Source organism: Ahaetulla prasina, chromosome 4 (genome assembly GCF_028640845.1).
Source record: "Ahaetulla prasina isolate Xishuangbanna chromosome 4, ASM2864084v1, whole genome shotgun sequence".
Lineage (NCBI taxonomy): Eukaryota > Metazoa > Chordata > Lepidosauria > Squamata > Colubridae > Ahaetulla > Ahaetulla prasina.
In genome coordinates, this window is record NC_080542.1 from 20,996,361 (window position 1) to 21,021,851 (window position 25,491).

The window sequence follows — 25,491 nt, forward strand, 5'->3', positions numbered from 1 at the left end:
TACAGCATAAATTTAATTCAGCTACTATGGAGCACAATTAAATTAAGGAGGGGGATTATTACAGCCAAAGACAGTTCAAGTTTCCAGGTTATTGGTTCTATGTTATTGGTGTGTTTCTCCCCCCCTCATGCGTTTTGTTTTTTTCCAGACACAAGGAAGAAATATAAACACACATTCGGGATTTAAACTAGTATATAAACTGCTCTGATCATAAATTAATAACAGATCATTGACAAAAAGAGATGAAACACCAGCCAAGTGAAGAAATCATCAACCACCAACAAAATAAAAATTAATAACACAAGTGTCCCAAACACATGCACACATGAAACCCACTAGGAGAAAAGAGGTAGATTTTTGAAGGGGGGGTGAAATTAATGGAGGAATACATAGAATCAAGGAAGGAGTTCGAGCTGGCTGCAGGCAGGAAAGGTGGAGGGACCAGGGGAGAACTTAATAGGCATTCCACATCCAGCATCAAGGCTAAAACCTCAATTTTTCAGAAAACACCACATATTTTTAAAGAAAAGAAGCACTTTCTGAAAATACAGCAGAAATGCGTCAGGGCCTCCAACCGCTTAGGAGATGTCCATGCTGGGAACAAGGGAAACCTGGAACGCAGGTAGGCCAAAGGTACACACCAAAGAAGTATTTAGCATCTTATCCCAAAATAAGTTGTGTGGGGTTTTTTTTCCCCCAGCTGTATAAGACAGGTTTAAGGAAGCCACAAAGTTTCTCAGAAGCTCCTGGAGGAGACCGAAGACAAGGATTCAAAATGCAATTGCTGGTTGCAAGAAATGTCTGAACCCCGTGGTAGATTCAGAAAATTGAGCCTTATTTATTTCTCCCACCTATCCCTGTTTGGAAAACCTTTTAAGGGGAAGGGGATTTGGGGTGGGGGGGAGGAACACGTCTATCCTTAGTCTAAGGCAGTTGTCCACTTTAAAATGTCCAGATTTCAACTCCCAGAATTCCATAGCAAGCCATGCTAGCTGGGGAATTCTGGGAATTGAAATCCAGACATCTTAAAGTGGATAATGCTGAAAAACACCAGTCAGAGTCTTTATGTAGAGGGAGATTCTTGAAACAGAAAGAACAGACACCCCTCACTTCAAGAACAAATTTCTCTTCATTCCAACCTGGTCATCCCTTTTCGAAGGAAATCAGGAAAGAGACCATATGTATAAGGAGGGGAAAATATCGGTGCAGACCCGGGGGAAGAAGGGAGAGAATTCACAAAGACAGTGCCTACAACCCAGAGTTTTCCAGTGCAGTACAGGAATGGAGGAAAGGAAAAAACATCCATCAGTTAAAAAAAAATTCCCTTCCCCAACTTGTCCACTTCCAAATATCAGTAATATAATAATGACCCAGACATTTCTCCTCCCCCCCATCTTTTCCAAATACATCTGTCCATGAGTCAAAAAATTCAAGAGTGCAGGATGAAGAGCAGCGCCTCTTTTTCATCTCTCCGCTGCCAGCAGCAATGCCAACCCCTTGTGTCTTCCGTCCCACTTCTTCTGTCTTTCTTTTCTTTTTCCGTCATGGCCATCCAAGGAGCAGCTTCATCTCTCTTCCTTTTTGGACACCTTGGAAGAATGCCATGCTGTGGAGCTGCCAAGTGGGAGGAAAAATAAAATTTTAAAAAATGACAGGCAGTCCTCGATTTATGGCCACAATTGAGCCCCAAATTTCAGATGTTAAGTGATTTTTGCCCCATTTTACGACCTTTCTTGCCGCGGTTGTTTAAGTGAATCGTTGCAGATGATAAGTTACTAAAGCCAGTTGTTGAGTGCATCTGGTTTTCCCGTTAGTTAAAAAGTCACAAACGGTGATCACGTGACCTTGGGACAGAGCAACGGTCATAAATATGAGCCAGTTGCCAAGCATCTGAATTTTGATCACATGATCAGGGGAAGCTGCAAAGGTCATAACTGTGAAAAATGGCCACAAGTCTATTTTTCAGTGCCGTTGTAACTTTGAACGGTCACTAAACAAACTGTTGTAAGTCGAGGACTGTCCATATTATCTCCTCTTTTTCCTTCTGTAAAGACAGAGCCCCAAACTTGGTGGTTAGGGGAGCCACCAATTTCAGAGACTTACCGGATGAAAGTTTTGAAGGCAGCTGACTGGGGGTTGATACAAAGGGGGACCCGTTTCCCATGCTGCTGTTCCAAGATAAACCTGTGCACCAGTTCTGAAAAACAAAGAGATCATTTTTATTTGGTCACCATGAGGGCCACAAAAATTCCCCCAATTTTTACGGCCCAAATGTGTAGCTCTGTATTTACATAATATATGTCTCTCTTTTCTTCTCCTCTATTTTTCTATGCATTTTCATTCTGCCTGTCCTAACTCAGGCAAGCCACGGCTATCACAACTATTTGGGATAATAGCAGCAGTGAATCACAACAGTACTGGCCATTCGGACAGCTTGCTACTCAAGGGACTTGCCCCATGTACACTTATAACTTCACCTGCCGATTCGGATAAATCCCTACTACTGCAAAATCTTCATCACCTCTTTAGAGAGCTCTTCCAACTCCAAAATCAATAGATGCCAATAATGCTACGTGGTTGCACTATAGGGGAATTGGAGGATTTAGCAACCCAAATGGGATGTGCTTTTTAGGATGAAGTGACACAAAACAATGGATTAACCTTTCGACTTCTCCAGAATTATATAAGATGATACCAAAAACACAAAGGATGGAGAAGAACTGAGACAATCCAATACAAATCAGACCAAAGGTTTAAATTCCAAAGTCTGGTGGAATTCATGGAAGAATTATGTGCATTAATTGCCCTCATGTACTTAGCATAGGACTGTTAAGATCAATATTTAGCTCCTAAATTAGCAACTGGGGATAACAACAGCATTTAGACTTATATACCGCTTTAAAGTGCTTTACAGCCCTTTTTAAGAATTTACAGAATCAGCATATTGCCCCCAACAATCTGGGTCCTCATTTTACCCACCTCAGAAGGATGGAAGCTGAGCTGGTCAGGATTGAACTGCTGACAGTCGGCAGAATTAGCCTGCAATGTTGCATTCTAACCACTGCGCCACCACTATGTTAAGAATGGAGCTTTCTGAAAACCCCAGGATTTGTGAGGAGGTTTGGACTTGATCTATTACCTTTGACCTGCCAGACAGAAGCGAGGTTCTTTTCGTAAGAGCCGTCAAATTTGGGGTCAGCCCGGGGTTCAAAGTCACTGGTATAAATGCGGCCGGAAGAGACCGAAAAGCAGCAAGTGCACATACAGGTGTGGTATCTCAGTCGCCCCTCATCTAAGTAAGGATGAGAAAGGGCATCCTTGGCAGAGATCCGCTTGGCCTGCGGAAGGAAGGACAGCGAGCATCACCTAAAAAGTCCCGCTGAGAGAACTCTTGTATACTCGAGTAGTCCTTGAGTTATGACTGCTATTGGAGCCTTCCTATTACAGCATGTTAATAACATAAGTGTTTGTAAAATGGGCCAATCACGTGATCAGCCTGCCTTTACGACTTTTTGTGGCGGTTATTAGGGGAATACCACGATTGTTGAGTGAATCCATTGTTCGCTATGGCATGGCTGTGCCAAAAACTGAAATTAAGTGTGGACCAAACCACCATTAACATGCCGTCATGTGATCATGGGACAATGCAAACAGCGGTAAATGTGGCCATGTTGCTGAGAGCCCAAAGTGCAGCCACATGACTGTGGTGGCAGTGAGGAACCGTCACTGCCGGTTCGTAAGATCCAGATCATAAATCCTCTTTTTCTGGTAGGTGATAGATTTGAATGGTTGCTAAGCGACTGGTCCTAAAAGTTCATAGAGATTCTCAGTCATGCAGGTCATGGTTGCCCTAAAGGTCCTTTTTTAACAGGCAACTGGACTTTTTTGTTTTTCTTTGAAGACGTTTTGCTTCTCATCCAAGAAGCTTCTTCAGCTCTGACTGGATGGTGGGGAATGAAAGGGTTTATATTCCTTGCAGTCAGCTGGTCATTTGCATCCTTTTTGTGGGTCACTGAAGCACTTGGAGGTTTATCCATGTCCTCAGGGTCACCTGAGTAAACAAATGGTGTGGGAGTATAAACGGATTTCCAGAAAAATTGCAGACTATAGGAACCATTAGCACTACTAGGTGACCCTGATGATACCGGTAAACTTCCAAGTTGCCTCAATGACTCTCTAAAAGAATGCAAATGAGCAGCTGTCTGCAAGGAATATAACAGGGTCAACCAGTTATCAAATCTCAATTCAATGCCTGGTTTTGCACAGAAAGGTGTCTTTTTCATTGCCCCCTATTCTTGTCTGTGAGGGTACCAAAAACATGCAGGTGGCTCCATCCATGATTTGCTAGCAACATGTATAAAGAAGAGCTCTTGACTTATTCTCTTAAGCCATGATGTCTTTTTGGCTTCTGCCTTACAGCAGAGCAAGATGAGACAAAACATTCCTCCAACAAGACACTGATTATAACTCTATTCACTCCCTTATATAAATCCTATTTTAATAAATTTTATTTATTTTTTATTTATGTACCACCAAGAGTCGCTTTGAATAGCGAGAGGCTGGCATGTAAATTTAATTAATAAACAAATATTTTTATTATTATTATGGAACCAGGCATATGGCTGACTTCCATCATGTAATAATCACATTTGATTATAACTTTATAATAAATCCAAGTTTGATTAAATGTTTTTAACCTAATCACTTATTTGAGATTAGTATGTTGCTCAGAGTTGGCAGATAGAAGCAGCCTGTAAGGACAATGACCATGTTTTCTTGGAAAAATGTAAATAACAAATCTGAAAAAGGGGCAAAGCAGAAAGGAACTGAAAGGATCAAAACAAAGTATTTTTTTAGGTTTATAAAGAGAGAGACAGCCGGCATTACTCTCATTTCAGTGTATGCTATCCTAAGGCACGCAAAATTTGATCATAAATGCATGAGATGGTCTGAGATTTTTAATACTATCGTATTGGCAAATGGTTGCTAACTGAAAATGCCATTAAATGAGGAGTAAATGTACAGGTAGTTCTGCACTTACGACCACAATTGAACCCAACATTTCTGTGGCTAAGTAAGACATTTGTTGAGTGACTTTTGGCCCGTTTTATGACCTTTCTTGTCACATTTGTTAAGTGAATCACTGAAGTTGTTAAGGCAGTTTTTTTAAGTGAATGTGATTTCCCCATTGACTTTGCTTCTCAGAAGGTTGCAAAAGGAGATCACATAACCCAGGGGTCTCCAACCTTGGCAATTTTAAGCCTGGAGGACTTCAACTCCCAGAATACCCCTGACATAACCCGAGGACACTGTGATCGTCATAGGTATGAGTCAGTTGCCAAGCGTCTGAATTTTGATCATATGACAACGCAATGGTCCTAAATATGAAAAACAGTCATGTCCCCTTTTTTTCAGTGTTGTTGTAACTTATTATTATTATTTATTATTATTTATTAAATTTTTATACCGCCCTTCTCCCAAGGGACTCAGGGCGGTGTACAGCCAAAAGATAAAAAACATAGAAAAAATACAATAAAACAACAATTTAAAACCGAGCATATTAGAAAAATGGCCAATTAAAAGATTTAAAATTTAAAATTACAAACCCTAAAATGATAAAACCCCGGTTAAAAGATTTAAAAGTATTTAAAAATATTAAAAATATTAAGTCAGTCCCGCTTGAATAAATAAATGCGTTTTCAGCTCACGGCGAAAGGTCCGAAGATCAGGCAATTGACGCAATCCAGGGGGAAGTTCGTTCCAGAGCGTAGGAGCTCCCACAGAGAAGGCCCTACCCCTGGGGGCCGCCAGCCAACATTGTTTGGCGGATGGCACCCTGAGAAGTCCCTCTCTGTGTGAGCGTACGGGTCGGTGGGAGGCATGAGGTAACAGCAGGCGGTCCCGTAAGTACCCGGGCCCTAAGCCATGGAGCGCTTTAAAGGTGGTAACTAAAATCTTAAAGCGCACTCGAAAGACCACAGGGAGCCAGTGCAAGCCGCGCAAGATCGGTGTTACATGGGAGCAACGAGTTGCTCCCACTATTACCCGCGCAGCTGCATTCTGGACTAGCTGCAGCCTCCGGGTGCACTTCAAGGGCAGCCCCATGTAGAGAGCATTGCAATAATCCAAACGGGAAGTGACAAGAGCGTGAGTGACCGTGCATAAGGCATCCCGGTCAAGGAAGGGGCGCAACTGGCGGACCAAGCGTACTTGGTGAAAAGCCCTCCTGGAGACGGCCGCCAAGTGATCGTCAAATGACAGCCGCCCGTCCAGGAGGACGCCCAAGTTGCGCACCCTTTCCATTGGGGCCAATAACTCGCCCCCGACAGCCAACTTCAAACAGTCAGTAAATGAACTGCTGTAAATCAAGGATTACCTGTATACTGTTTCTACCATCTAGCATATTTCCATGTCTTCAATTTATGCCCTAAACAACCGGAACAACAATAGCGGGGTGAATGTGTGTGTGAGAGAGAGAAAGAAGAGATAGGGAAAAAAGAGACAATCTGACTGGGGTCTAAAGTTTTCCTTGGACTACATTGCCAACTCACTGGATCAAAGACCAACATCCGGCAGAGCAAATGCACAGCTTCGTGGGTTGCTTCTCCAGAGAGCATATAAAGGACAGACAACGATGGCTAGGGAAAAAAAAAGATGCAAAATGGTTAAGAGGCTCCTTTGCTCCCACGGCTCTTACCTTGCCAGCCCTGATGGTACTCACCGGCTTGTGACTGCCACGCAGGATGTGGGCACGCGCCCCCTCGCAGGCCGAACGGAGGGCAGCCACGGGAGGAGTCCCTAGGAGATCCGTAATCAGGTCCAACTGCCACCCATAGATTGAAGGAAAAAGAAACGGAGAGGGAGAGAGAGAGAGAGAGAGAGAGAGAGAAAAGAAGAAAGGTAAGTTGCTTCTTCGGTATCAAGTAGTAGACATTTTGTGGAACCACAAGCTGAAACGTTCTTTCATGCCTTCTGCAACCGCACACTCTCGCAAGTCTTTCTTCAAAGCCTGCTGAGGTACCTGCTGAATTGGGCTCTGGGACTGAAAGAGGATGCGCCTGCCAAGGAGTTCGGCGAAAATGCAGCCCACGGACCAAATATCAATTGGACGTCCATAATGCCTGCTGCCCATCAGGATTTCGGGGGCCCGGTAATATTGAGTAACCACCTCTTGAGTCATGTGCTGGGACTCATCCGGCTCCTCTACCCGGGCCAAACCAAAATCGCAGATCTGAAGGGAAGATTAAATGGTGTGGTCAACCTGGGGAAGCTTCTAGAGAAATAAAACTTCCAGACCTAGCTTTTTCTACTATCTGCTGCTCCTTCTGGGAATCAATATTCTTTCAATGCCACTGAATGATATTAATTCAGGTGCAGTCTAAAATGAGAGCTAGGTGGGTGGCTCTAGGCTAGTGTTTCTCAACCCTGGCAACTTTTAAGATGTGTGGAATTCAACTCCCAAAATTCTCTGGCCAGCAATAGGAAGCCTCACGTCACTTGTGAGGAACCTGGGAGGGGAGACCTCTAGGGCCCAGGTAGCGGTGGGGCCCAGAACCTAGGAGGCCACCAAGGGGTGGGAAGCAGAGAATAGGATGTCTTAGAAGATGAGGGAGACCCTACAAGGCTGGGGTAGGTGGGCCTGGGCCTGCACTAGGTTTCCCAAGGTCTCCCCAACCCGAGGCTCCCAGTGACCCATTTAACGACTACGTGAAGGACAGCAGAGGTGAGATCGTTAAGCAAGATCACAAGGCTGTCTCACTTAATTGACCGTCACAATTTAGGATTGTAATGGACAGGCGGTCTTAGGTCAACTACTACCTATACACAAATACATGTTTTTATATCTGAAATTCTAGCACATCACATTAAATTAAATACAACCCGTTTGCCCTCTTCTTGCATGGTTAATAACTTCCTTCTTTTGTCACATCAAAAATAGCAATTTGGTGGCTATGACTGTATCAGCTGCGAGGCTACGAGACAGGGAATAATTGGAGATATGTGTTAAAATCTGCAGCATGGTGGGCAGTGTCACCAATAATGGCTTTGAGCACCGCATCCCACCTGACATCTTATAGATTTGTCACACCCATATACATATTTATCCACCCGACATCCCTATTCTTAGCAGAGCAATATGATTTACAGTGACTGGAGTAGAAGGGTGGGTGAGAAAACGTTTAATCTTTGGCCGTCACAGTTAAAACTGCTGCACGTCAGACTCTCCTTTCAAGAGGTGGATTAATGAATGAATTACCTTGAGGACACAGTTGCTGTTGACCAGCAGATTCCCAGGCTTGATGTCCCGATGAAGGACACCAGCAGAGTGCAAATATTTTAGCCCTGCAGAAGTGAGGAGAGAGAAAACACATTGGGTGTTCCCAAACTTAATTGAAGTCTACAGTTGCAACAAAAATTAAAACTGAAATTAAACCTTTCTTTCCTTTATCAACATATCCCAAAGGTGCTTTTTCGAGAGGCAACTGGACTTTGTGTGTTTTTCTTTGAAGACGTTTTGCTTCTCATCCAAGAAGCTTCTTCAGTTCTGAATGAATGGTGGAGAATGGAAGGATGTGGAATGAAAGAATGGAAGCTTCTGGGATGAGAAGTGAAACGACTTCAAGGAAAAACAAAGAAAGTCCAGTTACCTCTTGAAAAAGCATCTTTGGGACAACCATGATCTGGATGGCTGAAAATCTCCATAGACATCTAGCTATGATTATCAACATAGTTTTCAAAAATAAACTTTTATGTAAGTTCTGTTCTATTGCCAAAGTGGTGAGCTTGGGGTTAAGCTTGACTCTAAATACATTTCCTTAACATTTGATAACTAATTAATTTTTAAAAGTAACCCTCCTTATCTCTTCTAAGAGAATAGCCTGCTAAATCATATGTATGCATTATTCTGAAAACCCGAAAAGAAGCTCTTTGCTTCAGAACTGTTGTTGCCAATTATGTAACAACAGTGAATTTCAATGATCAAGTTTTTCAGATTTATTTTATGGAATTGCAACTGTGCCAGAAATGTCAGAAAAGAAGGGGAAAGGAGAGGAAAACTATTAAGTGAATAAAGTACAATAGGACACAGTTAAGAAGGATGGCAGCAAAGGAAAGGGGCAGGAGAAAAGGGCTTAAGAAATTGGATCCACGTTAGAGGAGAAAATGTTAGAGAACATGTGGAAGAGATCCTTCAGGAGGGACAACAGAAATACAACTTCTTTGGTCATCTCATCAAACCCCCGCTGGATCTCCACCCCCACGGCTCTCCATCCCGATCCAAAGACATGCAGCAAAGAAGATATCAACAGTCTTCCAAGCATTTCATTTGGCCAACCACTCAACTGTCAAAGCATTAGACAGATAGCAACCTATTAATGAATTGGAGCTTCTTCTTCATGGGACTTGAAGTCCCTGAGATCCAGTCTCCCCTTTGAAACAATGTAGAATACCCTTTACTCTTTTTGATTCTTCATAAGACTTATCTTCCATACAGATTATTCTCATCCTCACTTCTCATCCCCTTCTATTATTCCTAGTCTTGATTAAATTCTGGCACCCACAACTTTATCATCAGTGGAGCTATGGAATCTTCTAACCTGGAATTGGTGATTCTACAATTACAGGCTATGCATCAACCTGTCAACTCTGTATAGACACTGTCTTACTTGTTCACATTCTTCTTCTGAATGATTACAAACCCTGTCATGTTATATGGTTGTCAAGCCAGATAGCTCCTCTCTTCTACAATTCATACTGAATCTAAGTAAATAACTTTGCCCAAGTGAATAGTTCCCAATTTATGGCATTTGCGTGTCAGACTTACCCCTGAGGATCTGATACAAAAAGACCTTGATATGATCGGAACTGAGCGGTTGTGGAGAAACTATGACTTTGTGAAGGTCACTTTGCATCAATTCAGTGATAACATAACTGATGGTTATTGTCAAGGAGGGTGACGGGGAATGGAGCAAATAATGGAGGTCAACTGAATACCCAGCTCTTCCCATTGTAAGTAAAAAAGAAAAATTACTTTTCCACCATTTTGTAAAACTAACAGGTTCCAACAGAATTAGGAGGCACAAATATCAAAGGGCACGGACAAAGTAAGATTAAAAAAAAACAAGAAAACTTAGAAATAAAAATATTATAGAGATCAGCCATCCCTAACCTGACGGGCTGGGATGCCAACTTTCATCAATTTTGGAGGACACAAAACTAAGGAAAGACTGGCATAAATCAAAAAGAACTATAGAACATGAAGAGCATCTCCAAAACAGAACGATGCAGTTAAGGTAACCGAGATAAGAAATGCATGTGAGAATGGACCAACAGTAACTATTATTAAGAATTTTTAAAAATCAGTATGGAAACTCTTTATCTTAGTTGCAAGAAAAATAAAAGAACAGAAACATGAAGATATAATAAGCATAAGAAATCTTTTCTAGTATGAGACACCACTGCACAATCTCAAAATGAGTTATTTCCTGCCCACAAACACCATTCAAATTTTATGAAATTTTGACAATCTCACCACATATTCTAATGGGGGATTGTCAAAAGATTAGAGTATTCTTAACAATTAAAAAAACCCAAGCAGTGATATCTGATGCAGTGGCTTCCGTGAGGATTGATGTTTGTAAACCACCCAGAGTTGTTTGTTAATGAGATGAGCAGCATATAAATTAAATTAACAAACTTAATAAATAAAATTGTGTTGTTGATCGCTGAGGTTAAAAGAATAGAATCATAGCTTTTAGTAATAAATAGCAAAGGAGAGAGGAGGTGAAGTTGGAAATATTACACATAAGATAATGATAGCCCTATCTAGGCGCTGCAACATTGACATATAAAGAGAAGAGGCAGGAACAATTAGACCATTAGAAGAGAATACTGTATATGTAGCTCAGAATTCAATCATGGAATCATTGATGCTCTTTGAGCTTGAAAACAGAGCTTGGTGCTCTCTGAGCTAATAACCACGCTCAACCAACACCAAGGATTCCACTGTCAGACCATTCCTGACCATCCATTCTCATTACTCTTCATTATAGAAAGCCATTTTCTCCAGCAAGGACTCTAGCATCTCAGTCTCCAGTATGGTATCCGCACCCCACAGACCTTGATGTCCATCAGGTTCCATGCCCTCCTCATATTCTGTTAGATTCATGTACTTACCGTCCAAAGAATTTAAACTAGAAGCTAGCAGGCTCCAGAACGAAGTCCTACCATAATTTCTAAAAAAGCTTCTGGGTCCCACCAGACCCCAAGAAACTCATAGTGGAGGAAGACTTCAATCTAATGCTTTATGGGAAGATTGTTCAGCTACCCTGAAACAAAACAGGCTGGTACAGAACTTCTTCAGAGTTTTGAAGTTGGAGAGCAACTTCCCCAGTTTACCTTTGGGTAAATGAGGCCCATCTATGCCAGCTGTTGAAAGACTTAAAACAGCAACTGTTCCTATCGGTGTCCAAAGGCTGTGGACATTTATTTTTATTTATTTTATTTATTTATTTATTAGATTTTTATACCGCCCTTCTCACGAAAGACTCAGGACGGTGTACAGCCAAAAGATAAAAACCCAATATATATACAATTAAAACAAAAATTTAAAACAGAGCATATTACAAAAAGGCCAACATTAAAATTTAAAAATTTAAAACCCTAAAACAATAAAACCCCAATTAAAATTTAATAAAACTATTAAGCCAGTCCCGCTTGAATAAATAAGTATGTTTTTAGCTCAAGGCGAAAGGTCCGAAGATCAGGCACTTGGCGTAGGCCAGGGGGAAGTTCGTTTGGATTAGAGGATTGAGCATTCAGATTCCCTGGCATTCTCAATCTTATAGAGAACCTATCTTGAATACTGTGCTGCAGTCGAAACCCAAAGATTGGAGCAAAGCTAGTAATCATTCAATCATTTTCAGGTGAGTAAATTTTGCATACAAATTGGGCAAGAGGGAGAGGATTTCATGTAAACTTGGATTGCCTAAAAATAGCTGACTCAGGCTGAGAAACTTGGCAAGGAACGGTGGAAAGGATAACCTCAAAGAACTACATTAAACAACTGCATGAGAAAATAACCCAAAACAGTACCATAAATGAAGGAAATTTTAAAAAGTCGAGAAGAGAAAAATCAAAGAAAAAAAAAAAAGAATCAAACCAAGAAAAGCAAGAATAATCAATAAATATTTCACTTCCTCATATGTAACATGCAGAGGAAAAAAAGCAACAAAAATGGAGCATCAGAAGAGTAGGGAAAATAATAATAAGAAAATAACTTAGCTACAGGTGGAATGAAGGATACATTTCCTCAAAACAGTCAATCTGTGGAGGTTGGAGGATATCCAGTGCTGAGAGGACCTGAGGAGAAAAAGAAACCAAATTCTGAAAATACAGGATATCCTCGACTTTGTTTAGTCGAGGATATCACTAAACAGTTTGTTTAGTGACCATTCAAAGCTACATCACTGAAAAAAGTGACTTATGACCATTTTTCACTTACGACCTTTGTAACATCACCGTGGTTAAGTAATTTACATTTCGATACTTAACAATTGACTCATAGTTATGACAGTTGCAGTGGAATCATGTGATCGCCTTTTGCAACCTTCTAACAAACAAAGTCAACAGGGAAGCCAGATTCACTTAACAGCCGAGGTTTTAATTTAGCATCTGTATGATTCACTTAACAAATTGTTGGCAATAAGTTGACTTTGTATATAGTATACAAATGGATGAAGACTATTGCTTGACATAGTGTAAGCCGCCCTGAGTCTTCGGAGAAGGGCGGGATATAAATGAAAAAAAAAAAATGTGGCAAGCAAAGTAAAATGGGGCAAAACTCATTTAACAACATAAATGTTGAGCTCAATTGTGGCCGTAAACTGAAGACTACCTGTGTAACATCACAGATAAGAAACCAGCGACGGAACCCAACAGCTATACTGTAATATGGCGTTTTGGCGTGAAAGGCCTATCGAGCCTCATGTACCACTCGTCCTCTCCTAGTAATAAAAATAGGACAACAGCGACTAATAACGTACCTACTCAGAAACAGGAGTGAAACTTACTTGGTAGGAGCAGCTTGCATAGTTTGTCTAATAGTAGGGTTGGCCCTGCCTCCCACCCTGCAATAACTCTGTCAATGCAAGGGACCTTTCATCAAACTTCCTTCTGTCCTACACATCATCATTTTGTACCCATCTTCTCAAAATGTCCCTGAGGTGAAACTGCCCTTCACCAGCTTCTTAGTGCCAGGGAACAAGGCCGCCATTAACTCCGGCCTACTCCGGAGTCTGGGTTACAAGGCCCCGCCTGGAGCAAGAGGGCCATGAGAGACCATCTCATTCTACTACTTCTCACCGAATTATATCACTCTAATGCTTTTCTTCTTGTCCCTTCTTCTCCGTTTCTGTCAATTTCCCAATAAAGAAGCCTGTGGTCGCTCTTAAGAGTTGAGCCACATGGTTTCACTGACTTGAATAAAAAACGTATCCATCCATCTGATCATGCCAGCAGGGAACCATATTCTGGATCAGAGTTACTACATATGTGATCAACTGCTCTTGTTGTTGCCTCTCCACTATAATCTGTCTGGAGTCACCATTGTATATTTATTTAATCAAATGTTGAAACCACTAGAAAATATTTGTAGCTCACTCTTGAACTGTGGGGTCCTTGGTATTCTCTGAACTTGGTTGCTTTCTTGCAGATGTTTCATTACCCATCTAGGTAACATCATCGGATGTTTTCAGATCATTCTGATGATGTTACCTAGTTGAGTAGTCTTAGAATCAATCATAAGGCTGAAAGGGCCTTGGAAATCATTTAGTCCCAACCGCCACCACCCCTGCTCAAGACAGGAGACCTTATACCATCTTAGAAGGAAGTGTCTGCAAGGAAACAATCGAGCTCAGAGAGCACCAAGAACCCCACAATTTTGAAACTGCCTATTTTCCTCACAGAGGGACTCTGGGCAGGATATGAATTATTGGAACGTAAAAACAATATATAAAAAGTTAAAATTTAAAAAGAAGCAAGAATGATTGAAAAATCAATATACGCCTACACATTTCCACAATACGCATTCCTAAATCTGAGGAAACCAAATCCAAGGTGCTATGGCCCAGAAGCAGCTCTGCACACTGTTCCATACTCACATTATCATGCTTGAAGTAACAGAGCATCCTCAATTCTCTGAAAACCCGTTTGCAAGAGACCAAGTTCTGGAAAACATTGGGCATCTTTTTGAGTGCAACTCGCGACCCATCTCGAGGATCTGTCACAGACCTGCAGGAAGAAAAATGTCTTTCCATTTATAATTTACTTTTTGGTGATTAGAAAGGGTGGACTAGAGAAAGGAGGCACTTACAATGTAATTTTAGAAAGAGAGAGAGGGCAAAAGATAAATACATTTTAAGATCTGCTGTTAAGAAGATTGGAAAACAATTTTACTTTTTTTTTCTATTTTCTTTCCTTTTTTTCCTATTTCTTTTATGATGCCCTATTTTTCTCTATTTCTTCTCTAAAACCTGTATTGTTTTTACCCTAAAAAAATCTCTTTAATAAAACTATTTTTAAACAACTGGAACAATCTTGAATTAAACACACTCAAAACTGTAGAAATGATAATAGATTTCAAGAGAAACCCTCCTATACTACCATCTCTTACAATACTAGACAACACAGTATCAACAGTAGAGACCTTCAAATTTCTAGGTTCTATCATATCTCAAGACCTAAAATGGACACCTATCATCAAAAAGTCATCAAAAAAGGATAACAAAGAATGTTCTTTCTGCACCAACTCAGGAATCTCAAACTGCTCAAAGAGCTGCTGACTCAGTTCTAAGAAGAATTATTGAGTCTGTCATCTGCACCTCTATAACTGTCTGGTTTGGCTCTGCAACCACACAAGACAGATACAGACTTCAATGGGTAATTAGAACTGCAGAAAAAACAATGGCTACCAATCTACCTTCCACTGGAGACCTGCACAAGTCAAAAAGAGGGCTGTGAAAATATCTACAGACCCCTCACATCCTGGACATAAATTGTTTCAACTTCTACCCTCAAAACGATGCTATAGGGCACTTCACACCACAGTTTCTTCTAGAATGCCATCACTTTGCTAAATAACTAATTCCCACAACACTGTCAAACTATTTACTAAGACTTTATTACTATTATTCTTCTCATCCTTCCTAATACCTATCTCCATGGTTATGACTATAACCATGTTGCTTGTATCTTTACTATTTATTTATTTATTTATTTATTTATTTGGCGGTTTATAGCCAAATAAAAAATAGATTTCACAAAAATTAAAAACATTTATATTTATATTGTTTTATTTGTTTCCTAATACAATTTGATTGTTTATTAGTCACCTTTGACTATCACTAAGTGTTGTATCTTATGTTGTTTTTTTTTCTTTTATATACACTGAGAGCATATGCACCAAAGACAAATTCCTTGTGTGTCCAATCACACTTGGCCAACAAAGAATTCTATTCTAATTCTATTCTATTATTATGATTAAGAGGTAGCCCTTGATTTAGAATAGAATAGAATAGAATAGAATTTTATTGGCCAAGTGTGAATGGACACACAAGGAATTTGTCTTGGTGCATATGCTCTCAGTGTACATAAAAGAAAAGATACGTTCATCAAGGTTTAGAACCATTTGTTTAGGGAAAAGGTTGAAAAATATTACTTATGACCAATCCTCATGCTTATGAGTGTTGATGAGTGATCAAACTTCAGGCACTTGGTGACCAATTTGCATTTACAAGGGTTGCAGTGTCCCAGGGCCATGTGATCATCCTATGCAACCTTCCTATGCTGACTTCGGATAAGCAAAGTCAATGCGGGAAAACAGATTTACTTAACAACTGCAGCAATTCGCTTAACACCCAGGACAAAAAAGCTTGTGAAATCAGGTGTGACTCACTTAACAACCATCTTGCTTAGCAGTGGAAATCCTGGTCTGAATTAGGATCGTAACTACCTGTACTTCCAATCCTTTTCCTGCCTCCACCTTCATTCTTCTCTACCATCATATAGCAGTAAATAATTCCTCACTCACCATACCACACCAAAAGCACCATAACCGATGGGTCGATCTGGTTCTGGGTCCACCATCATCGCATTGCCAAGCGTGGTCTGCTGTTGCTGGGGGGGAGCTATCTGTACCCCATTATTGCAATAATATTTCTGGCCCCCACCTAGCCCAGCAGCTAAAGGTGGCTGGATTAACCCCGTCAATGCCCCAAAAACATTGCTACAAAGCTGAGCTTGAAGTGGCTGGTTTGGGTCTTGGAAAGCCATCAGAAAATTAGGACAGAGGTGTGTGAAAGAGACACTGATTTTGGATAAGAAGACTGGAAGAAGAGCAAAACAGACCACTGGAATTCAAATCAATTGTGGTTTGCAAAAGGGAGATTTGGGAAATATTCAGCAGAAAATACCTGGTTTATTAGGGCAAATCTCATAAGCAAAATAAATGCATGCAAAATTCTGTGCTCCGGAAAGGAGTGTTTTTATACGAGTACAGTAGTTTTTTCCCCCTTAAGGTTTTAAATAAAACTTAAAAAGAAAAGAGGTATCTTGGATTATTTTAAATTTACAGTAAAGGGTAAATTATATTTTGCGATATGTTTTTTTAGGGACTATATACACCCTGGCTGAAAGTAGGGGTGACAGAGCAACCAATGAAAATCAGTTCTCTAGCCAACTCTCTGATGCGGGGGACATCAGGGAAGTTTCTAAGAAGGTGCGTTTTCGACAGAAAATTTTGGAATATTGTACTTACATTAAACAAAAAAGAGGAGAATGACTAAAGAATAGACGTGAAGGCTCAACGATCTATAGGAAAAGAGCAGAAATGTTGTATAACATCCTTCTTTTAATAGGTGAGCTTTGTGGAACCACAAGACATTTAAACAAGGTTTCTAGGATTATATTAATTTGAAAAAATAGTGAATAGAGAACAGAGCACTGAGATTTTATCTCACCATAAACCAGGATAAGGATGTAAATCCCAGGCCGTACTGAAATATCAAGAGGCCTAAAAAATTGGGGAATCTTATCTGCACGTTAGGAAATACAAGCTACAATTAGAGGCCGAAACACAAGGGAGGCACTCTCTAGAACAAGAGAAAATTGGGAAGAGCACTTCACAAATTGGAGAATGAGGTCTATTGCCTTTCTAGTGAGGTGTGAAAATGCTGAAGGGGTGGGGAGGCGCTCCCCACAAAATATTAGAAGGGGTTCTTTGATCCAAAAGGCCCAAAGTTGCAAAAATATCCCCTTCCAACAGGATGGAAAACCTCGAATGAGGATATGGTGTAACTATGCAAGAAGAGCTGCCATCTGAACCACACAGCCTTAACTCACCCGTGCACTTTGGGGAAAGTTTCTCAACAATCAAAAGGGGGGGGGCAGCCCCAATAAAAAAGAGGGGCGCAGAGAAAGCAGCTATCTTGGCAACCAGCCCTGTTAGGTTTCAGGAAGCTATGATCAAATCTGGAGGTATCAAAAGGACCCCTTTTACACCCACAGCAAAAGGGGCAACAGATTGGAAGAAGGATGCCCGTTTAACTATGGAGGTAAAGTTTAGGGGTTCAGGATCTGCAAGGTGTGGGGAATAAAGACGGTGCAAAGGGAAGCCCAAGGTGCTTTGAGAGGCAAATTTTGGGGTACTCTCAACTTTTTTTCCCCCGGCAGGGAAAGAGATCCAATCCTCAGCCCAAGAAAGGTCCTAGCCACGAGCGGGGGGGAAGGTGGGGGCGCCCATAGTGCGGAAGGGGGTCCTTCCCCCACCCGCCCCCCCGGGTGGGCTTCGCAGCGTCTCAGCAAGGCATGGGGGCGAGGGTGGGGGCGCTGCGGTCGGAGACAAAAGGGGATCCCCGGGACGCAGACGCGCCAAGCACCCCACTTCCCCGGCAGACGTGCAAACCCCGGCGAGCAGGAGCTGAAAGAGGAGCAGCAGCGGCGACAGTGGCGGCAGCAGCAGCAGCGGAGAAAGCTGGGTGCCTGGCGGGGTCTTTTGTTAGAGGCACCGCGGGTCCATCTTTAAGGGCTGGAGGAAGGAAGGAAGGCAGGAACCAGGCAGGAACCAGGCAGGAAGGAAAAGGCAAAAAGCTGCGTGCGAGGCCAAGCGACGCCGGCGGACCCCATCTACTGGCCGCGGGGAGAGAGGCAGGCGGGCCATGGGCTGCTGTGCAGGGGAGCGGGCGGGCGGGCGGGCGGGAGGAAGCCAAGCCCGGGGCGCCGAGGGATTAAAACGGCTCCGGAAAGGAAAAGCCAAGCGGCTTTGCAAAACCCACGTGGCTGAACAATGCGTGCCTTTAGAGCTGGGGAAACCCTTTTGCGCCGTCTGGATTTGGGGTTGAAAAGAGGGAGTGGGGTGGGAAAGGGAAACCACGATTGCTAGATTTGGGGATGGAAGGAGGGCCTGGGTTTTTGCGGTGCTGAAGAGAGAGAAAGGTGTTTGCTGGTAATTGTTGAAAAGGAGGTCGTGAGCACAGGAGCTTGTTTTTTTATTTCTGATGAATAATTCTTTAATAAAAGTTAGTCTTTTTCTACCCCCCTTTTTTTTCCTATTTTGCTTCCTGCATTTGCCCTTATTTTAGGTTTTTTTGGTGTTTTTTTTTGATATGTTTTATATCAGTTTTTGGGTAAGTGGAAATTTAATAAAAATTCTGCCAAACCAAACCAACAAACAAAAATCCACCAGGCCTGATAAGCAAGGGAAGAGGGAGAAAGAGAAGGGAGGAAAAATGGATGCAAAGGGAGAAATGTTTTTAAGGAGAGGAAAGGAGAGCAGGGAGTTTTATTATTTATTTATGGTTTTGTAACAGTGGTAGGGATCTTGCTTGGGGGGTGGAGAAGAGGTAGGTTAAAATCCACAGGTCTTAAAAGTTGACAAGTTTGAGAAATCTGTTTATTTGTCTTTGGTTTCAGCACAGAACAAAGGAACAGAATAAAGTTGCCGGAAGTAAATTCCAGGCTTGGATTTAAACCACAGTTTGATGAACTAGTCCCAGCAGCATCTCTCTACAGGTAGTCCTCAACTTATAACCATTTGTTTAGTGACCATTTGAAGTTAAAACAGCACTGAAAAAGGTGACTTACAACCAGTCCTTACACTTAAGGGCCGTTGCAGCAACCCCTACTCCACTGTTCTCAAAATTCAGGCACTTGGCAACCAGTATGAATTTAAATGCCTACAGTATCCCAGGATCATATAATTACCATTTGCATCCTTACCAGCCAGAGGTGGGCTTCGCATGCTGTAGCAACCGATTTGCCCAGCGCCAGAGATGTAAGCATGTACCATGCGTGCATGTGTGCACCGTCACAAAACATGGCAATTCACTCTCATGCGCCATCCACACATGCGTGCAGTGTCAAAAACACAGCGATTAGGATGGGATTGTGCCCGGGCAGATGGGTGGACCAACACCCACCTGCAGGTCACGACTACCGGTTCTCCCGAACCAGTCCAAATTCCACCTCTGCTGCCAGCTACTTGTGACAGACACAGTCGTAGGAAGCTGGATTTGCTTAACAACCACAGGGTTCATTTAAGAACTGAATGATTTGCTTAACAATCTTGTCAAAAGAAATTGAGTGTGATTCACTTAACAACTGGCTTGTTTAGCAACAGAAGTTCTTGCCCCAATGTGGTCTATAAGTCAAGGATTACCAGTAGTTCAGAAAGTTAAGCAATAGGGGTTGGCCATCAGTGGTTACCAATGTGTTCACAAATAGTGCTCTTTGCGGATGTTCTGTCTTGTAAAACCAGTTCCTTCAACAACAAAAAACTCCCAAAATCTAGACCCACCCTTTTCCTTATGTGAAATTTCTATTGCAAGGTTTAAAAAAGAATAGATTTATTTCTCAATATTCATGTTTACAAGTTAGAAGAGTAGCCAACCATTCTTCACAAACTTCTTCACCCCTACAAAAATTCTGTCTTTTCACCCACATATAAAATTTGCACCAGGTGGAGGCTGGACAAAGGGAATCCAGAGAGCTGAATCCAGAGCTGAAACGTCACTTGCACATAAATGCAACACTAATGTGCCATGGCTGTATCTCATCCTCGGCCCACTGATGTGCCAGGCTTAAATGATCTTAAATTGTTTTATTTTAAAGTCACTTTTTTCCCCACTTAGAGCAGGGTTTCCCAACCTTGGCAACTTTGAGATGGGTAAACTTCCAATTCCCAGAATTCCCCAGCCAGCATGGGAATTGAAGTCCATGCATCTTGGCAAGGTTGCAAAACCCTGCCTTAAAGAGCCAGTTTGGTATAGTGGTTAAGGCAGACTTCTCCAGCCAATTGCCAGGCATCAGTGCTGATTTTAAAGCATCAATCAATCAATATTTCTCCCTTAAGTAGTTTTAGGATGTGGAAAACCTGGTGCATTTCCCTGTTCTTTCATTGCAATATGAGGATTTGCAGAGGATGAAAAAAGCTATTCTGAAAGACACAGCTGTGGATTGCTTCTACGCCTAGGAGAAACTAGATATTTGAAAAAGCTCTGAAGTTGATATCAAACCAAGCTGGCTTGTATTGGATGGTAAAAAGAGAGAGGTGGTGTTGCCAGGTCTAGCGAGAGCCAGCTGTCCCATTTTATTATGCAACAACCTCAGGCCAATGATCAGCTATTTGGTGAGATTTTTCAGGCTTTATGGGCGCTTCCATCCCTTTTTTTCCAGCAGTTTTTTTCCTTGATTGACAGGTTTGGTCTCCTGTTGGATGGCTCAGTTGGACAGGCACTGTGATCGTCTGTCAAAACTCATCGCTTGCCCAAGCTCTGCTCCCGCCCTGTCTCCCTTTCATCATTCTATTGGCAGATGGTGGGCAGTGGCTGGTGGCATTGATTGATTGAATTTGTGCCATCAAGTCATTGTCAATGCTTAGCAACTTACATGGGTAGATTTTCTCTGCGATTTTTCCACATACAAAAGAAGATAATGCCATTCAATAGCAAACTAAAACAGAGGCTATAATGTAGAGGTAGTCCTCTACTCACAACAGTTCTGTTGTGACCCAGGCCCAAGTAGGTAGTAATAAACTTAGTCCGTGGAAAAACAAACTTTATTCGTATAGCTGGGAATTACTTGATTTCCAGCATCGTTCAACTCAAAGTAAAACAAATGCCTCCCAACACAAATTCTTCAGTTATCTCACAAACCTTAGTCCAATTAGGCAAACTGTCAAAGGCCCTTCCTGGCAAACATCCAGAAGCCACAAAAACAAAGACGTAGACAAAGCAGAAGACTTGGCTACAACGTTGTTTTCCGGCAAAGCTGAAACAAAGCTGGTCTGTTTTAAGCCTTACGGAGGGGGGCAATCATCTCTTGGTCCTACTCCTGAGTTGTCCTCTCTGCTTGAGCTGCTCTTGCCTTCTGGCAGCTCTTCTCATGTGTGCATTAGGAACAGGCTCCTCCTGTTCCTCTGCCTCACTATTGTCAGGCTCTGGAGCTCTGGAGTCTGCACCTCACTTCCCGATGGCCCTGGTCTCAACTCAGCCTCATTGCTGTCTGATTCCATTGCCAGCTATGTAGGCTGCTGGCAGAGCACAACAAGTTCATTTAGTGACTGTTCAAAATCACAATGGCACTAACGGTTAGGACCATTTTCCACTCTTAGGACCATTGCAGTATCCACATAGTCACGTGATCAAAATTCAGATGCTTATTTATTTATTTATTTATTTTATTTATTTTATTTGAATTTATATCCCGCCTTTCTCCGAAGACTCAGGGCGGCTTACACTATGTCAAGCAATAGTCTTCATCCATTTGTATATTATATACAAAGTCAACTTATTGCCCCCAACAGTCTGGCTCCTCATTTTACCTATCTTATAAAGGATGGAAGGCTGAGTCAACCTTGGGCCTGGTGGGGCTTGAACCTGCAGTAATTGCAGGCAGCTGTGTTAATAACAGACAGACTTAGTCTGCTGAGCCACCAGAGGCTTGGCAATTGACTCGTATTTATGATGGTTTCATGTGAACTTGTGACCTTCCTACAAACAAAATCAATGGGGAAGCCAGATTTATTTAAACAACCATGTTACTAACTTAATAGCAGCAGTGATTCACTTAAACAACTGAGTCACGAAAGGTTGTAAAACGGGGCAAAATTAACAAATGTTTCACTTGGTAACAATTTTGGGCTCAATTGTGGTCTTAAGTCAAGGATTACCTGTACAGGTAGTCTTCAGCTTACAACCATTCACTTAGTGACTGTTGAAAGTTACAGTGGCACTGAAAAAACTTGAGTTACACCTGGTCCACATATTTACAACCGTATCACCGTCCCCACAGTCAACTGGCATTATTTATGATGGCTGTAGCATCCTAGGATGATGTGATTGGCATTTGCAACTTCCCAGCCAGGTTTCAACCATAAAGTTAATGGGGAAACGAGTTCCTTAACCAAGAGCATGCTTTGTTTAACAATTGTAGTGATTTGTTTAATGACTGCAGGGAAAAAGTCAAGAAATCTTGCACAGCTAATTTAATTACTACCTTGCTGAACAAGAGAAGTTCCAGCTCCACTTGTGGTCAAGGACAACCTGAAGATCAAAGATAGGAATTGGAGATAAAAAAAAAATAGCAAATGTTATGACTGGATAGTTTTCTGCCAGTTCAAGTGCAGGAAGTTAACTGAGGAGCGAGATAACGGTAAAAGGGAGCCCCCTGCGGAATTTACTCCACTAGTTGTTGCCGTACCCATTAAGCCATTAAGAAGGGACACGGTGGCTCAGGGGCTAGGACGTTGAGCTTGTCGATCGAAAAGTCGGCAGCTCAGTGGTTTGAATCCCTAGTGCTGCCGTGTAACAGGGTGAGCTCCCGTTACTTGTCCCAGCTTCTGCCAACCTAGCAGTTTCAAAAGCACGTAAAAATGCAAGTAGAAAAAATAGGGACCACCTTTGATGGGAAGGTAACAGTGTTCCGTGCGCCTTTGGTGTTGAGTCATGCCGGCCACATGACCACTGAGACGTCTTTGGACAGCGCTAGCTCTTCAGCTTTGAAATGGAGATGAGCACCGCCCCCTAGAGTCGGCAACGACTAGCACATATGTGCGAGGGAAACCTTTATCTTTACCTTTTTACCCATTAAGCCAGTGCTATCCAAAGACATTTCTGTGGTCACGTGACCAGCATGACATCACAGAGCATAGTTTATTTATTTATTTATTCATATTTTTATACCGCCCTTCTCCGAAGACTCAGGGCGGTGTACAGCCAATAAAATGACAAGAATCCCCAAAAATTTAAAATACACTATCAAATTTAAAAATTTGATTCAATCGCTGTAACATTAAAATATTAGCTAAAATTTATCAAAACTAAAACCTAGGTAAAACCCTATAAAAAACCCACTAAAGTCCCCATACTAAAATCAATCAGGCCAGCCCCGCTTGGTGAAAAAAGAAAGTCTTGAGCTCGCGCTTAAAGGTCCGGAGATCAGGGAGGAGACGGAGTCCCACCGGCAGCTCATTCCATAAAGCTGGGGCCCCCACAGAGAATGCCCTTCCCCTGGGGGCCGCCAGCCGACATTGACTAGCCGACGGCATCCTAAGAAGACCCTCCCTGTGGGCGCGCACTGGACGTATCGGACAATGGGAGGTAACTGTCGGCAGCAGGTAGTCCCGTAAATATCCCGGTCCAATGCCATGGAGCGCTTTAAAGGTGATAACCAACACCTTGAAGCGCACCCGGAAGACCACTGGCAACCAATGCAGCCTACGCAGGAGAGGTGTTACATGGGAGCTACGAGGAGCTCCCTCAATCCCCTGCGTGGCCGCATTCTGCACCAGTTGGAGCCTCTAGGTGCTCCTCAAGGGGAGCCCCATGTAGAGAGCATTGCAGTAATCCAGACGGGAAGTGACGAGGGCATGAGTGACTGTGCATAACGCGTCCCGGTCCAGGAAAGAGCGCAATTGGCAAATCAGGCGAACCTGATGAAAAGCTCCCCTGGCGACGGCTGTCAGATGGTCTTCTAAAGACAGCCGTACATCCAGGAGAACGCCTAAATTGCGCACCGATTCCCTGGGAGCTAACCATTCGCCCCCCACAGTCAGCGATGGAGTAAGCTGACTGTGCCGGGACACCGGCATCCACAGCCACTCCGTCTTGGATGGGTTGAGTCGGAGCCTGTTCATCCCCATCCAGACCCGAACGGCCTCAAGACACTGAGTCATCACATCAACGGCTTCATTGGGGTGGTTCGGGGTGGGAGGAGAACCACCGTAAAATGGTACCTCCCACCCCCAAGCCCTCCAACCGCCGCAGCAGGATACCATGGTCGATGTAATCGAACGCCGCTGATAAATCTAACAGGACAAGAACAGAGGAACAACCTCTGTCCCGTGCCCTCCAGAGATCATCAACCAACGCGACCAAAGCCGTCTCTGTGCTGTACCCAGGCCTGAAGCCAGACTGGCACGGGTCTAGATAAACAGTTTCCTCCAGGTACTGGGGGAGTTGCCAAGCCACCACACTCTCAGAAAGCGAAGGTTGGAGACTGGACGATAATTAGCTAAAATAGCTGGGTCCAGGGAAGGCTTCTTAAGGAAGGGCCTCACCACCACCTCTTTCAAGGAGGCTGGGAAGACTCCCTCCCTCAGAGAAGTGCTGATAATTCCCTGGAGCCAGCCTCGTGTAACCTCCTGGGTAGCCAGTACTAACCAGGAGGGACACGGGTCCAATAAACATGTGGTGGCATTCAACCTCCCCAGTATCCTGTCCATGTCATCGGGAGTCACAGGATCAAACTCAGCCCAAACAATGTTCTCAAGACGTGCCCGCATCATCCCGTCCGGATCTACCCAATCCGTGTCCAACCCATCCCGGATCTGAGCGATTTTATGTTATCTTCCCACCAAAGTGGTACCTATTTATCTACTCACATGCTTCCAAACTCCTGTTGGCAGGAGCTGGGCAAGAGCGGGAGCTCACCCCGTCATGTGGCAGTCGGGTGTTGAATCTCTGCTGCCAGCTCTCCACCCTATAAGCCCAGTGTCTTAACCAGTGAGCCACCACACCAGCTCAAAATGGGGAAAGGTACCTGATTTCTATGGACTGAGTGGGCTATTCTGACCATAGCAGTGTTAATACAGAGTGATGTATACAAGTAGTCCTCGACTTACAATGTTTCATTTAGTGACCGTTCAAAGTTACAATGGCACTGGACAAAGTGACTTATGACCACTTTATGCACAGAAAAGGAAGGTCGCCTCAATCCCCACAATGGATGAATGGCTGCAAAGACTGATGGAGTTAGTAGAGATGGCTAAATTCTGATTAAAGAAGAAAAAACTACAAATACCTTCCTGAAAACCGCTTCTGGACTTTGTGCTTGAAGTGGGAAAAAAAGAAAACTGATTTTGGGTTTTGCCAATTAGATAGGTTTGTTGTTATAGAAATGGCTCATTATGTAAAAGTAAAAAGTTGAGGTCTGATGTTA

The 25,491-nt window shown here is 42.7% G+C and overlaps 2 protein-coding genes across 2 annotated transcripts in view; one reads left to right on the forward strand and one right to left on the reverse strand.

The window, feature by feature from the left end:
* On the reverse strand, positions 1-18,148 carry LOC131197008 (serine/threonine-protein kinase NLK2-like). The gene is made up of 11 exons (XM_058180560.1): positions 16,088-18,148; positions 14,160-14,289; positions 12,305-12,360; positions 9,824-9,930; positions 8,258-8,343; positions 7,022-7,231; positions 6,722-6,823; positions 6,552-6,638; positions 3,140-3,338; positions 2,104-2,197; positions 1-1,614 (listed from the first exon to the last, which is right to left on the reverse strand). Exons 1-11 carry the CDS (start codon positions 16,327-16,329, stop codon positions 1,566-1,568), a joined length of 1,362 nt encoding a protein of 453 aa, XP_058036543.1. The 5' UTR covers positions 16,330-18,148; the 3' UTR covers positions 1-1,565.
* ZG16 (zymogen granule protein 16) overlaps positions 17,604-25,491 on the forward strand; it is a 20,113-nt gene continuing 12,225 nt past the window's right edge. The window contains exons 1-3 of the mRNA XM_058182577.1: positions 17,604-17,609; positions 17,728-17,783; positions 17,950-18,051. Coding sequence (XP_058038560.1) covers positions 17,604-17,609; positions 17,728-17,783; positions 17,950-18,051 — 164 coding nt within the window. The remainder of the gene's footprint in view (positions 17,610-17,727; positions 17,784-17,949; positions 18,052-25,491) is intronic.

Coding starts and splice junctions, on each gene's coding strand:
- LOC131197008 (XM_058180560.1), bottom strand. CDS start 16,329: ATGGCTTTCCAAGACCCAAACCAGCCACTTCAAGCTCAGCTTTGTAGC. Junction 2,198..3,139: donor TTCTGTCTGGCAGGTCAAAG/GTAATAGATCAA, acceptor TTTGTTTTTCAG/AACTGGTGCACAGGTTTATC. Junction 1,615..2,103: donor GCCTTCAAAACTTTCATCCG/GTAAGTCTCTGA, acceptor CCCACTTGGCAG/CTCCACAGCATGGCATTCTT.